The sequence below is a fragment of the Panulirus ornatus genome, chromosome 37 (genome assembly GCF_036320965.1).
Source record: "Panulirus ornatus isolate Po-2019 chromosome 37, ASM3632096v1, whole genome shotgun sequence".
Lineage (NCBI taxonomy): Eukaryota > Metazoa > Arthropoda > Malacostraca > Decapoda > Palinuridae > Panulirus > Panulirus ornatus.
In genome coordinates, this window is record NC_092260.1 from 29,342,501 (window position 1) to 29,357,023 (window position 14,523).

A 14,523-nucleotide genomic window follows, 5' to 3' on the forward strand; every position below is an offset into this window, starting at 1 on the left:
AACTACTGCCACAGGATACGGGACTCCATGCCAACCAGTTGGACTGGCGACGACAGTTCTCAGAGTGACACCTGTGGTGAGGGGGCGAAGGACGTGTAACCCCAAAGCACGCCGGTACGACCCTTGAATACGATAGTAGGACCCTTGAGTACGATGGCCTGGCTTTTGACCTGGCCGTTAAGGTTCAGGTCAAAGGCTAGCTCATCATAGCACATTGCCGCATAGCAGTGCTCAAGAGGTTAACCAAACACTTTTCAAACTTGGTTGAATTCAGTCTTAAGTTAACTCAGGTTGTTTATGCATGAGCACTTTCCTTCTCATCCTGGCGACAGCTACATTCAGGTCCCGGCTTAGAAACGCAGAGTTGACAGGTTATTATTGCACTTCCGCTGCTGCCTTTTTTTGTCTTGCCGAGTATGAGAGCTCCGGAGCCTTGACAGTGACGACCTGAACCATGTGAACCCTCAACACATGGTATCAAAGTCTTCCCTTCAGCAAAGCCATCGCACGATCTGTTTCGAAGCCTTTACTTGAAAAAATAAGATAAAATAAATTTGTAATTATCATCTTCATTATCTTGTACATCTCTTTAGATAAACGTGAGTTACCTCTTCATAAAGTAGATGTCAAGGAACTCTACATATATACTGAATGTAAACATAGAAGATATGGAGTAAGGTTCCGAAGCATGAGTTAAAGGAGGAAAGAATCAGCTTCGGTATAGCGGCAGCCGACGCCGTCCTTGTGTTGCCAAGTCTTCTTCCGCCACCTTTTGTTCACTCTTGGTTACGTGTCGTTGGATCTGGTTACGAGGTCTCGACAAATTCAATGTCTTTACAAAATGTTGAGTTCGGTGGTCGGGCGGCCATTGGTGTACAATTAGTGTTGAATAACTTAGTCTCAAGGTTCCAGATCACCTAACATTCCATAAATGTCGGTTTCCTTAAAGTTTAACGCTCCTCTTGTCATGAATATTGTCCTGTTTTCTCATGCCTTCATGCACCTTGACACTCGACTATATCTTACGTTTTCCATCACTTCCTGCCATCACAACAACACAACCTTGCCAACCACACTGTGAAACTGATATCCGGACCACCTAGCCAGTCCTATTGCATGCCTGTCCCATCCTCCTGGCACACAGCCTTTCCTCCTACACTCCTCCTCTGACCCTCACGCCTCCTACACCCCCTCCCCTGACCCTCTTGTACCTCCAGCGGTGCCATTAAAGATGGCAGGGATGTAAACCCGGGCAGATCCCAATTCGAAGTTGTTTTGGTAATGATTGTAGTAATGACAGACGTCACGCAGCTCTTGATTCCTTTCATACTAGAGAATCTGTCCCGTGTTCAAGGCCATAGCGCCAGGTGAGTGTCTGTTGGTCCATTAACCCCCGGAGCAGAACGGTACGACCCTTGGGTAAGGTGGCGTGACATTTGACCCGACCATTATAGATCAGGGCAAAAGCCAGTCCGTCTTATATAACCAAGTATCGTACCTATGTGCTCAAGGGTTGTACCGTCGTTGTCAAGGATTGTACCATCCTACTCAAGAGTTAGCACAGCGGCGTGTGTAGCGAGGCGTGTCAGGGGAGTATTACGTAATCTTCATATCTAGAAACGTCGTTGGAGCTGATCACCACCAGTGAGCCGAGGGTCCTCTCGCACAGTCCGCTGCTCTCGACCCCACGGAAAAGAAAGTTTAACTTCACATCCTGTGCCTTTTAGAGGAACCTTTCACGATCCGTTTTTTACTTGGCCTCGGAGCACCCCTACGTGACCCACTTGGGAAGGACTTCGCTCTCCTGGAAGTGGATTTTCGTCTAGGACATCAAGAGGAGTTACGGCACAAGGTTCATTCGCAGGGATACGTCATCGCTCATAATGTTATGCTGCGGACACGCTAAGGCAGCTGACTCTGCAGACTCTCCTTGACGCAGTGTAGTGGTCAGCGTTTAGCGATGGGATGCAGGAACCACTTTTTGTTGCTTGTATCGTGATGGTATTAGCATGAGGTAACGTGCACGCTGTGCAGGTGGAGGGTCCTGTTCCGTTCTCTTGCACTGTAGTATATTCTTTTCTTTTTGTACATTTTCTCTGCGTGTTAAGAACGTCACGGACGTCCGGACACATTGCTCAGTTAGAGGTTAGTCCTGAGATTTGAGAGTCTTATAAACCATAACTGCTTAATAAGGGTTCGGGTATCATTAGCCACATAGGGAGCTTAATGGAGGCGGTGGCGGTGAGCGGACGGTACGACCAGCTCTCCCTGTCTCTGATGGTGCAGCAGAGGTCGTGCCCAACCAACCATCTTGTGGTCTGGATCAACTCCTACCGCCTCCTGTCTTCCCTGTGCGTGGGAGAAGTTAATGTTGCACCGCAGAACATCATCGGTATAACAGACGGTTGGAATAACTGGGATCTCTAAACGTTAATTAGATATTTCGGTCAGGTGTTGGAATCCCGCTTTGGGCGATGGTAGTGAGGGTCAGCCATTCATATCAAAGGCACTGGTTATATAACAATGAAACGGACACGGTGTGTGGAGTGCATCCGTTGTTCTGCTTCCTTACCATTTGCTCTGAAAGGAGGTCCCTCTTGCCTTGAACACTCACAGTAATCCCATGGCTGAGGTTTCTATCAAGATCCGGTCTCATGATGTAGCACATTATTAGTCATGTTTACCGCCATACCTGTTCTTATAGGATGCTAGGTTCTGAAACAGATGAGAACTGTGTTGATTATATTTCTATCTCTTCTTCTAAAGATGCATGATACAGTGTTGTCCGTGAGTGTGGACGGCTAGAAAACCCCTGGGATCCTAAGCCATCATTGTGAAGCAGGTCACTACAGCTCGACCAGGTCACATGTGCTCCCCCTGCTAAGTCATTTACAAACTACGGTGGTAATGGCCATAAAGCTTCTAGCTGGGATTTTATAATATTGAGAAAGCCGTATCAAGCAGGCGGCTGGCGGTGTGACCCCCTACTGGCACGTCCCTTCGCCGTTCGCGGTAAAACCTGCAACCAACGACCGAGTTCCTCCAGCAACGCCTGAGGACCCGAGCTCCTCCCCCGCGCCCGTGCGGCCACAGGTCTTCTTCCTCTCACCGCTGCAAACACCGCCATCTGCTCGGCAGATTTTGTTTCTGCGCTGATTTTCATTCCGCTCCGCCAACACCAACCACTACTAGGAACAGAGGAAGGCAGTAATAGCCAGGCATGTATACATCCGCCCGTCAGTTCGTGCAGGATGTGCTGTTTACAAGAACAGATCGACCTTGGTTCACTGCGGGAGCAGGCCAAGCCTGGGTCATGACGAGGGGTAGGTCAAGCCGAGGTCAAGTGTGCTGCAAAAATACTTAACGATGTGTTGGGTCAGGTCAAGTTCTCTCATAGTTAACCCCGACCTGGCCTTCAACCTAAGGGAACTTAGGAAATGCCTTTATAAAGTTAACATCTTGAAAGTAACTCATATTTAGGTGTTTTCCTTCCGGAGGAGCTTACATGAACAGCTGCAGTAATGCCCCTGCTAGGAGACCTTGACCTCTCCCTCAGAGAGAATCAACGTAGACTCGACGGCTGAAGTAAATGATCAGGCAGGACCGGCATAAAAGCACCTCAGGTACTGGACGTGAGACAGTGGGTTGAGGTCACCGATGCAACAGCTCATGGATCCAGTGAGGCCAGTTAAACCACTCCTCCAAGAACGAGTTTTAAGATCAGTTTCCAGAACGTAACTCGCGTGTAATTATGCAACGGTTGGGAGCTTGTGTTCCTGCAGGACTCCTCTTGTTTATATTTGTACAAACTACACGTGTTGCTAAACCTCTCCTTCCCTGACCAACGCTCAGGGTGCTCCGGAAAATCATGTGTTTAGAGGCTGGTTCCTTGATCTTTTCTTTATAGACACCATTATACGTTTACAGGACAAGGACCAAGCCAGGTCTGATGAAAAGTGTCAGGGGCAGTAAGGCGATGGTTCTCACCCTCCATCCCTCCCCTCACACCCAGGCAAGGAACTGTTCGCGTCACCTTAAGTAAAACTGGACAGGTCTCCTCGCACTCTCTCTCTCTCTCTCTGGTTGCGTTAGAATATGACCGACTTTACCGTGCTTGTTCCTTTAGCCTCTGTGTGGTAAAAATAGAACAGTTCAAAAGAGAACTTGCACTATGGAGGTTCAGAGCTGTGTCTGGTCGGGATCACCACTCGGTCGTAACCAAATCACCACACATTGTTTACCTCACAGAGCGGAGCAGATGAAGATTCCCTTTACCTGTACTGCACGCCTACTGGTTGAGTCTCGCCGTCATTACCTCCGCAATTGATAATTAGATTCCAGTACTTCAGTCTCGCTGTTTCCACTGAAGCTTTGCTGTGCAACGAGCTCAGAGATGTTACATTTACTTAGTGTGTTGTAAATGTCTTGGAATAGGACTTGATATATATTGATGAGCGACGGTTTCAGTCATGAACAAAGCTGTTGGTAGAAGATACGACTCTTCTAAGCCAGGACGACCGTGTGAAGAGTCTGCACAACTGTGACAGAAAGGCAAGCATCTCGCCAGGACCTTTACGGAGCGAGACTCGGGAGTCAAGAATGACAAAGTTTCTGGTGATATCGCTACCTAGCATATGTACAGGTTGAGGATACAACTGAGTGACACACACTCTGGACGTCTCCAGCAGTGAGCTACAGGTCTCCGTAACCTCCACGTAAACACATGCAATTAGATGTGGGCGAAGGAAGGACACTGTGGTGAGGGTAAACCTTAGCTACACCACAGCATCTAGAGTTTAACTTCTCCAGAGATATTGTACTCACACCACAGCTACCGAACCCCCACCGGAGCTACTGTACCCTTACCAGAGATACTGTACCCTCACAGCTACTGTACCCTTACCAGAGATACTGTACCCTCACAGCTACTGTACCCTTACCAGAGATACTGTACCCTCACAGCTACTGTACCCTTACCAGAGATACTGTACCCTCACAGCTACTGTACCCTTACCAGAGATACTGTACCCTCACAGCTACTGTACCCTTACCAGAGATACTGTACCCTCACAGCTACTGTACCCTTACCACACCTAGCCTGGGATGGGTCAGCAAGCTACCCAGGTTGCTGGCGGACCGGATGGGACCTGTTCTCCCGGCTTGATGAGTACCCAGAATAGATAAAACAATATATTTTGATTTAACAGCAACCCGGGTGGGTAGATGCGAGGAGAGAAGGCATGACTGGCCGAATGGACATGAGGTGATACTTTGGGTTAATCGGACATGTCTCCAGGTCACTGTCTCTGAACAGCGTCCAGCCATGAAGCTTGTCATGTAGCACGAAGTAGAAGAGTTGCTGAACACTTGCAGGTGGCGACGTTCACTGATTTTCCTGTGATGAAACACTACTTCCCACACATGTTGTCTTTTATTTACAGATAAAACTTCAGAAACTTTTAGTACATGGATAAAAATGACGTATAAGGAGAAATTCTTTATTGATGACAGTGTAACTTGTGTAGTAACATGAGAGTTAACGAGGCGCGGCAGGGTCTGTGTTGTGCAGGTACTGGTGAATTAGTTCTCTTCCTGGGTTGGCCAAGGGAGCCGGGGAGCAACAAGCCCGTACAACACTCCTGCCGGGCTCCATCACTCCCTCCTCAAGAAAGTTACTGAATTTAAGTCGGCTCTGAGTGAACACAGATTGATGGTTGAGAAGCTAACGTACGTGTGTGTGTGTGTGTGTGTTCAGCTCGCGATAGACCGTGCAAGAAGGACATCCCGCGCTCTTCTGTGCCCCGATACGTTGCATAACAACATATGATCATCTTTACCTCACCCTTAATCATAATTGCTGGAGTTTCACTTTTCATGGCCTTCTGTTTTTACTAAGCAATCCTCGTAACACACTGTGTATGTACCAGGCTCGTATCGTTAACCCAAGAAATGCATGATTGACCTCCCACACCCAGCTGGTGTTCTAACAAGGTGACGTGTTGGGTGAACCAATCACGTTACAGATTCAGGCGGAGACGAGGTCTAACCTGCGGCGTGAGTTGTCCTCTGGTCAAGATAGAAATGTAATGTAAAAGGAAATTCGTGCCACACCTTCATCACGGTAGCTTCAGTCGTCACTTGATAACGATTCTGCTGACAATGCAGAATCTGTTAACAACCAGTCAGCAGAAATTCTATCTATATCATAGTTTCAATTAGCCAATCACTGCATTCACGAGTGACGTAACGATTCTTTAACCAACCAGACATCGAGCAACACTTACGTCACATTCTTGAAACCAACCTGTCATTTATGCACTAGTGACGTAACACACTTTAGACCACACAAAGAAGTAAACTCAGTGACGTCACAGTTAGCTAACCAAACACAACACCGTGGTATCAGTCACAAGTTGTTTAGTATCATATCACGAAATTCACTTGTTTTATGCATCTCACATCTGAGGACTTTACTGGTTACCAATAAATGTTTATAATTGGAAGTGAAAATGTCTGGTGATGGCTCGGTTTACTAAGATTTAGGCTGTCAAAGGAATTACGGTGGAAGGATGATATATGGAAGAATATTAAGAAATATTTGTTTACTTTCCCCAGCGGGTGAGAGGCCTCCGCACGTAGTCACCTTCCTCTCCCCAGGCACAGGTGCTTCACCTGAGGCCCAGGTTGTGTAGTGAGTGTAGGGAAGGGTGGTCTGTGCTGTCGACTGTTCACGCAGGCCAGACAAGCCACAGCTATGGCCATAACCCCAGCATCCCTGACCCAGAAGCTACTGCAGCCCCAATGCTGCGCTACATTCAGTGGTAGGGTCAGGGTACGGTATGAAAAAAACAGCTTTTCACAACGACTGTAGCGAGAGGAACCATACTCCTGGAGTTGTGGTCACAGAATCATTAAAGGCAGCAGTGGCGTGTGGTGGTGACGTCACAGGCAGAGACCACCTTAATCCTTTTATTGCATGTTAGCGGCGGCCACCCCTGCCGTCAGCTGGCTCCCGTACCGCCCTTAAGGTACTGCACCGTTCACTTCCCAGAGCTGTAGATACCTGTACCATGTCGAGAATAAGCAGGACCTGGGGATAAAGACCTTACGCTTCACACTCCACAGATGGAGTGAGTTACTCCTTTGACGCGTATTGAATAAAAGGACATATCCTTCAGTCGTCGGTGTTGGGAGGAAAATGCTGGAGGGAGATGCTAACCAATGTTTAACTTGAAGCCACGTCATTGCTACGAATGTGAAGCGTTGACGTCAGATGATTCCCTACTACCGAAGGTCACGTGATGGATTGAGGTGGTGGAGAGTGAGGACCTTCACCACCACAGCTCTATCGCCAGCACCTCCTACATCCTACATGGAACCATAGAGCCCAGTCAGCCAGGCGGAAGTAAAGGAGACTGAGGTATCCTCACTTTAAGTAACCTAAGTAAACCTTACATGATCTGTGTTATTCAGAAGTAATCCAGACTAAGTTCACTAGGTAGTCTACCCCAGAAGCATTGGTGTGGATTCTGAGCGAGGAACCGGTAGAGGGTGATGACATGAGGGTAAGTCAGGCCGTCGGGCGTGAGTTAGAACTGAGGGTGATGAGCAGGGTTGTGGTGGTGCCTCCGGGAATACAGGGGTACGCCTCCCTAGGGATCAGGAGTGGTGCCTTCTCGTGGAGCAGAGGCGATGCTCCTTAGGAAACATGGGTGGTGTCTCCTCGAGGAGCAGAGGTGGTGCCTCCTCAATGACCCGACCGGCCGTCCTTGCCTCTCTCCTTTGGCCACCTGTCTGGTCCCTGTAACTGTGATGAACGCCGCCACTCGACCCTAATAACCTTTACCTTGTTCACTTCCATTGCTGTATTGTTTCACTCAAGTCATTGTTGTCTTCTGCACCCATTTGTACTGAAACTGTAATACATGTCTCTCGTCTAGTTATATTTAGAAACTGAATACAGAGAGGGGTGGAGGTGAGCGTGTGTTTCTGAGTAGTCTTATTCATGAGGTTGCTGCTTAGATGAAATTTACATCTATTTTTATGTATTCATCATGCCCGTTTTCTATGGCGAGTAGATGTACACAGAGTGCACCTCTATTTTAGAACGTGGACGTTCACTCAGTAGAGAGTGGCATGGTGTCAACCGTGTATATATGGACACGTCTGGAGCTGTAAGGGTTAACTTGGTTGCCATATAGAGAGAGATTTTAATCAAGTACAGAACGGTTCTCTCGGATTCCTCAAACCTGTTAAGTAGGCCCACAAAAAGTTGCTCCGCCGTGTGCTCTTAGCAACGAGGCTCCAGATGTGTTGTGTTGGTTTGTTAGTTGGGTAGCGAACGCCTCTCTCTCCCACTCCGAGCCCCTTACTAAGCTTCCATTTTTTTCCCCACAGGAGACGCAGCCGCTTTCCCTGGACCAGCGGTCCTCCTCGGCAGGATCTCCCTGTGGAACTTTACCTTCCAGCACCACTGGCGGGGAGGACCAGGACTTGTCCCCTTCCGAATCGTGTGGGGGTGCCCGTAAGCGAGCACCCCGCGCCCTCACCGGTAAGCATGTGAGGCCGGGCACGGGAGCGTCAGCCAGCACCCTACTAACCCTCCGTCAGAAGCTCAAGGAGCGACAGAAGTATCGGGAGTTGTATGGAGGAGACCCGCCGCAACCCGCCAAAACTAATAAAGCTAGACCAAGGAAGAGGTGAAGGCCGCGTGTGGTCCAGGTCGTCATCGCTCGGCGACCCTGGTGATCGTGTTGGTCGGATGGAAATAACTGAGGGGCAATGAAGGCTCCATATACGAGAGATGATGGTACAGTTACATCAGTAACTGTGTAGTTTTGTCATATGACGAATCCCCTTCCAGAATTGTAATGAAGAAAAGACCTTCAGTTGCATTTTTCCGCATCTCATCCTAATGCTCAGCCTTGATGGAAACATCTGCATCTGCTGGCAGAGTTTAGGAGTGTTGTGAAGGATAGATAATGTACGTGTTCAGGCTAGGTCAGGTGAGCAGTGCCTAAGCCGCCACGCGATGCACGGATCCTGTGTGGGTTCTCTTGTGGAAGGTTTAAGGAACTTGGTGTAAGAGCCCTCGGCAGGAGTGCCACGTCGCCATGCCTGGAGTTGCCGATGTCCTGGAGATAACTTGATGTATTGGTCTCGGGTCCAGATGACTGGTTGTCTGGCCGCCTGAGGCCGTCGCCCGCCCACTGGTCGGCCCCCACACCCGCCCGCTACCGTGCCTACTCCCCGTCCAGGTGTTCAGCCCCGGATCCTATGGCCTCCCGCAGTTGGTGCCAGCCCGAGCTGCTGAAGAGGTTTTATACAATTCTCGACTGTAAAGCTGAAGCATTGTCATAGTCAGGCTAGCAATCGTTGACGTCCATACTGAAGATGTAGTTGTCAACTTGCGAAAGTATTCGGTCGGCAGTGTAGTCCACTAACCTCGCTGGCTCACGTTAACATAAAATCTTGACTTCTCGTTTCGCGCCTTATTATAGGCTCCCAACCTGTTTTATTTACAGTCGTGTGAACTCTCCTGGTGTCATGACGTCAGTCGTGTGCATATTTTCGTTCCTTATTTATCAAAGGTTTTACATGTCTCGCTGTTCCTCTCGCAGCTTTGCCTAGAGAGATTTTGATTTCTCAATATTTTCATGATTTGTCCGGGAGATTATTCACCTCTTGCCATCATTATCGTCAGCTATAGAATTACGAGAAACTTTTCCCCGCTGGTGATGGTGGAGACGAGTCTCAGAAGCCTCGGGATGTTATCAGAGGCAAAATACCTGAGGAGGTATTTGCGTGGTCACAGAAGACGATATGTCGGGGACCAAGGAATCACATCAGGTGAAAACTTCCTCCTCAGGCTCATGTTTTGCTGGCTTAGTGGCAGCAAAAAGATATGTTTTCTCTCGTCTCCTCGTCTATGGCCTGAAGGACGTGCTGGCATGTGTTGTGTGTGGAAGGCATTGTTGTGAGAGGCGAGGGACGAGAACCAAACAACCCATCACCAGGCAAAGGTCTCATAATGACAGGTGAAAAAAAAATTGTATATTTCTATGTATTTCGGAAACATATATATATATATATATATATATATATATATATATATATATATATATATATATATATATACATTTTTTTTTTTTTTTTTTTTTTTATACTTTGTCGCTGTCTCCCGCGTTTGCGAGGTAGCGCAAGGAAACAGACGAAAGAAATGGCCCAACCCCCCCCCCCCATACACATGTACATACACACGTCCACACACGCAAATATACATACCTACACAGCTTTCCATGGTTTACCCCAGACGCTTCACATGCCTTGATTCAATCCACTGACAGCACGTCAACCCCTGTATACCACATCGCTCCAATTCACTCTATTCCTTGCCCTCCTTTCACCCTCCTGCATGTTCAGGCCCCGATCACACAAAATCTTTTTCACTCCATCTTTCCACCTCCAATTTGGTCTCCCTCTTCTCCTCGTTCCCTCCACCTCCGACACATATATCCTCTTGGTCAATCTTTCCTCACTCATTCTCTCCATGTGCCCAAACCATTTCAAAACACCCTCTTCTGCTCTCTCAACCACGCTCTTTTTATTTCCACACATCTCTCTTACCCTTACGTTACTTACTCGATCAAACCACCTCACACCACACATTGTCCTCAAACATCTCATTTCCAGCACATCCATCCTCCTGCGCACAACTCTATCCATAGCCCACGCCTCGCAACCATACAACATTGTTGGAACCACCATTCCCTCAAACATACCCATTTTTGCTTTCCGAGATAATGTTCTCGACTTCCACACATTTTTCAAGGCTCCCAAAATTTTCGCCCCCTCCCCCACCCTATGATCCACTTCCGCTTCCATGGTTCCATCCGCTGCCAGATCCACTCCCAGATATCTAAAACACTTCACTTCCTCCAGTTTTTCTCCATTCAAACTCACCTCCCAATTGACTTGACCCTCAACCCTACTGTACCTAATAACCTTGCTCTTATTCACATTTACTCTTAACTTTCTTCTTCCACACACTTTACCAAACTCAGTCACCAGCTTCTGCAGTTTCTCACATGAATCAGCCACCAGCGCTGTATCATCAGCGAACAACAACTGACTCACTTCCCAAGCTCTCTCATCCCCAACAGACTTCATACTTGCCCCTCTTTCCAGGACTCTTGCATTTACCTCCCTAACAACCCCATCCATAAACAAATTAAACAACCATGGAGACATCACACACCCCTGCCGCAAACCTACATTCACTGAGAACCAATCACTTTCCTCTCTTCCTACACGTACACATGCCTTACATCCTCGATAAAAACTTTTCACTGCTTCTAACAACTTGCCTCCCACACCATATATTCTTAATACCTTCCACAGAGCATCTCTATCAACTCTATCATATGCCTTCTCCAGATCCATAAATGCTACATACAAATCCATTTGCTTTTCTAAGTATTTCTCACATACATTCTTCAAAGCAAACACCTGATCCACACATCCTCTACCACTTCTGAAACCGCACTGCTCTTCCCCAATCTGATGCTCTGTACATGCCTTCACCCTCTCAATCAATACCCTCCCATATAATTTACCAGGAATACTCAACAAACTTATACCTCTGTAATTTGAGCACTCACTCTTATCCCCTTTGCCTTTGTACAATGGCACTATGCACGCATTCCGCCAATCCTCAGGCACCTCACCATGAGTCATACATACATTAAATAACCTTACCAACCAGTCAACAATACAGTCACCCCCTTTTTTAATAAATTCCACTGCGATACCATCCAAACCTGCTGCCTTGCCGGCTTTCATCTTTCGCAAAGCTTTTACTACCTCTTCTCTGTTTACCAAATCATTTTCCCTAACCCTCTCACTTTGCACACCACCTCGACCAAAACACCCTATATCTGCCACTCTGTCATCAGACACATTCAACAAACCTTCAAAATACTCATTCCATCTCCTTCTCACATCACCACTACTTGTTATCACCTCCCCATTTACGCCCTTCACTGAAGTTCCCATTTGCTCCCTTGTCTTACGCACCCTATTTACCTCCTTCCAGAACATCTTTTTATTCTCCCTAAAATTTACTGATAGTCTCTCACCCCAACTCTCATTTGCCCTTTTTTTCACCTCTTGCACCTTTCTCTTGACCTCCTGTCTCTTTCTTTTATACTTCTCCCACTCAATTGCATTTTTTCCCTGCAAAAATCGTCCAAATGCCTCTCTCTTCTCTTTCACTAATACTCTTACTTCTTCATCCCACCACTCACTACCCTTTCTAAACAGCCCACCTCCCACTCTTCTCATGCCACAAGCATCTTTTGCGCAATCCATCACTGATTCCCTAAATACATCCCATTCCTCCCCCACTCCCCTTACTTCCATTGTTCTCACCTTTTTCCATTCTGTACACAGTCTCTCCTGGTACTTCCCCACACAGGTCTCCTTCCCAAGCTCACTTACTCTCACCACCTTCTTCACCCCAACATTCACTCCTCTTTTCTGAAAACCCATACTAATCTTCACCTTAGCCTCCACAAGATAATGATCAGACATCCCTCCAGTTGCACCTCTCAGCACATTAACATCCAAAAGTCTCTCTTTCGCACGCCTGTCAATTAACACGTAATCCAATAACGCTCTCTGGCCATCTCTCCTACTTACATAAGTATACTTATGTATATCTCGCTTTTTAAACCAGGTATTCCCAATCATCAATCCTTTTTCAGCACATAAATCTACAAGCTCTTCACCATTTCCATTTACAACACTGAACACCCCATGCATACCAATTATTCCCTCAACTGCCACATTACTCACCTTTGCATTCAAATCACCCATCACTATAACCCGGTCTCGTGCATCAAAACCGCTAACACACTCATTCAGCTGCTCCCAAAACACTTGCCTCTCATGATCTTTCTTCTCATGCCCAGGTGCATATGCACCAATAATCACCCACCTCTCTCCATCAACTTTCAATTTTACCCATATTAATCGAGAATTTACTTTCTTACATTCTATCACATACTCCCACAACTCCTGTTTCAGGAGTATTGCTACTCCTTCCCTTGCTCTTGTCCTCTCACTAACCCCTGACTTCACTCCCCAGACATTTCCAAACCACTCTTCCCCTTTACCCTTGAGCTTCGTTTCACTCAGAGCCAAAACATCCAGGTTCCTTTCCTCAAACATACTACCTATCTCTCCTTTTTTCACATCTTGGTTACATCCACACACATTTAGGCACCCCACTCTGAGCCTTCGAGGAGGATGATCACTCCCCGCGTGACTCCTTCTTCTGTTTCCCATTTTAGAAAGTTAATACAAGGAGGGGAGGATTTCCGGCCCCCCGCTCCCGTCCCCTCTAGTCGCTTTCTACGACACGCGAGGAATACGTGGGAAGTATTCTTTCACCCCTATCCCCAGGGAATATATATATACATATATATATATATATTGAACATGGAATCAAGAGCAGATGAGGCAGACAGATATGTCTATACTTGTTCCCAGTAAGGATGGGATCACTTGACCCCCATACATATCATTGTCTGGCTTGGTTTTCTCCTCTTCTCTACATTCCAGTGATACAGATCATTCCTGTTCCCGTTAGCGACAAAAGGATGTTCAAGTGCAAAGATGGAAGTGATTCAGCTAAACGATTCAGCTAAATCCAACTGTTTTTGACATTCTCCAAACTTATGGAATTCTGAACTTTTCCTGGTATGTACAAAATATTGAAATAAGTATTTAAGAAAATAGAAAGCAGTATTTTTGTTACAATGAAAAAGGAAAAGATTCTCGTGCATGTGGTCAATGAATAATCGGAGATTATATTTGGATAAGTATTTGATCTTGACTGACTGTAATTACTTGCCTGGCTGACCACAACATAATTATCCAGCAAGGCAGAGGGAGGATGTCTGCCCTCCACACCCGGCCTCTGGTTGTCGTTGTGGCAGACACAGGTTTTCTCGAGTTGGCTAAATCGTCCACAGACCCGAGTATAGAATGTGAGACACCGATGTTTCCGTGTCGTCAAGGTGTGGTGAAAGGTTCAGTTCTGACCACACATGTTTTGCACTTGAACACTTCCTGGACATTAATTTTGGGCATTGAATTTGTCAAGCTTTAATTGTATTATTTGTCCTGTAAATATAGTAGAATACCCTCTAGACTAGTATAATGTTATTCTGTAAATAGAATTAGATTGTAAACCATTACGATGGACGAATTTTTGTAGTGTTAAGTATTTTTATATAAATGACAAGGACGTTTACACATAATGTGAATGTGTGACATGTTCTCAGAGAATAAGATGTGAAGACAAACAGCAACAAGGAAACATCCGGCAGGAGACCCATGAGACCATCAGATCTGCAGATCTAACTTGATCAAAAAGGTTTAAAGGATTCTCCTGTCGGATGTTTACTTGATGAGCGAGTGTTCACGTGTGGCTAGAAAGACATTATCCCCCTGGGTGCC

The 14,523-nt window shown here is 46.7% G+C and overlaps 1 protein-coding gene across 3 annotated transcripts in view; it reads left to right on the top strand.

Moving 5' to 3' along the window:
• Window positions 1-10,117, top strand: part of LOC139760667 (uncharacterized) — a 42,071-nt gene extending 31,954 nt beyond the window's left edge. For all 3 annotated transcript variants that reach the window (XM_071684171.1, XM_071684169.1, XM_071684170.1), the window contains exon 3: window positions 8,398-10,117. In XM_071684171.1, the coding sequence (XP_071540272.1) occupies window positions 8,398-8,703 (306 nt within the window). In that variant the 3' untranslated portion in view covers window positions 8,704-10,117. The remainder of the gene's footprint in view (window positions 1-8,397) is intronic.
• Window positions 10,118-14,523: the final 4,406 nt, after the last annotated feature.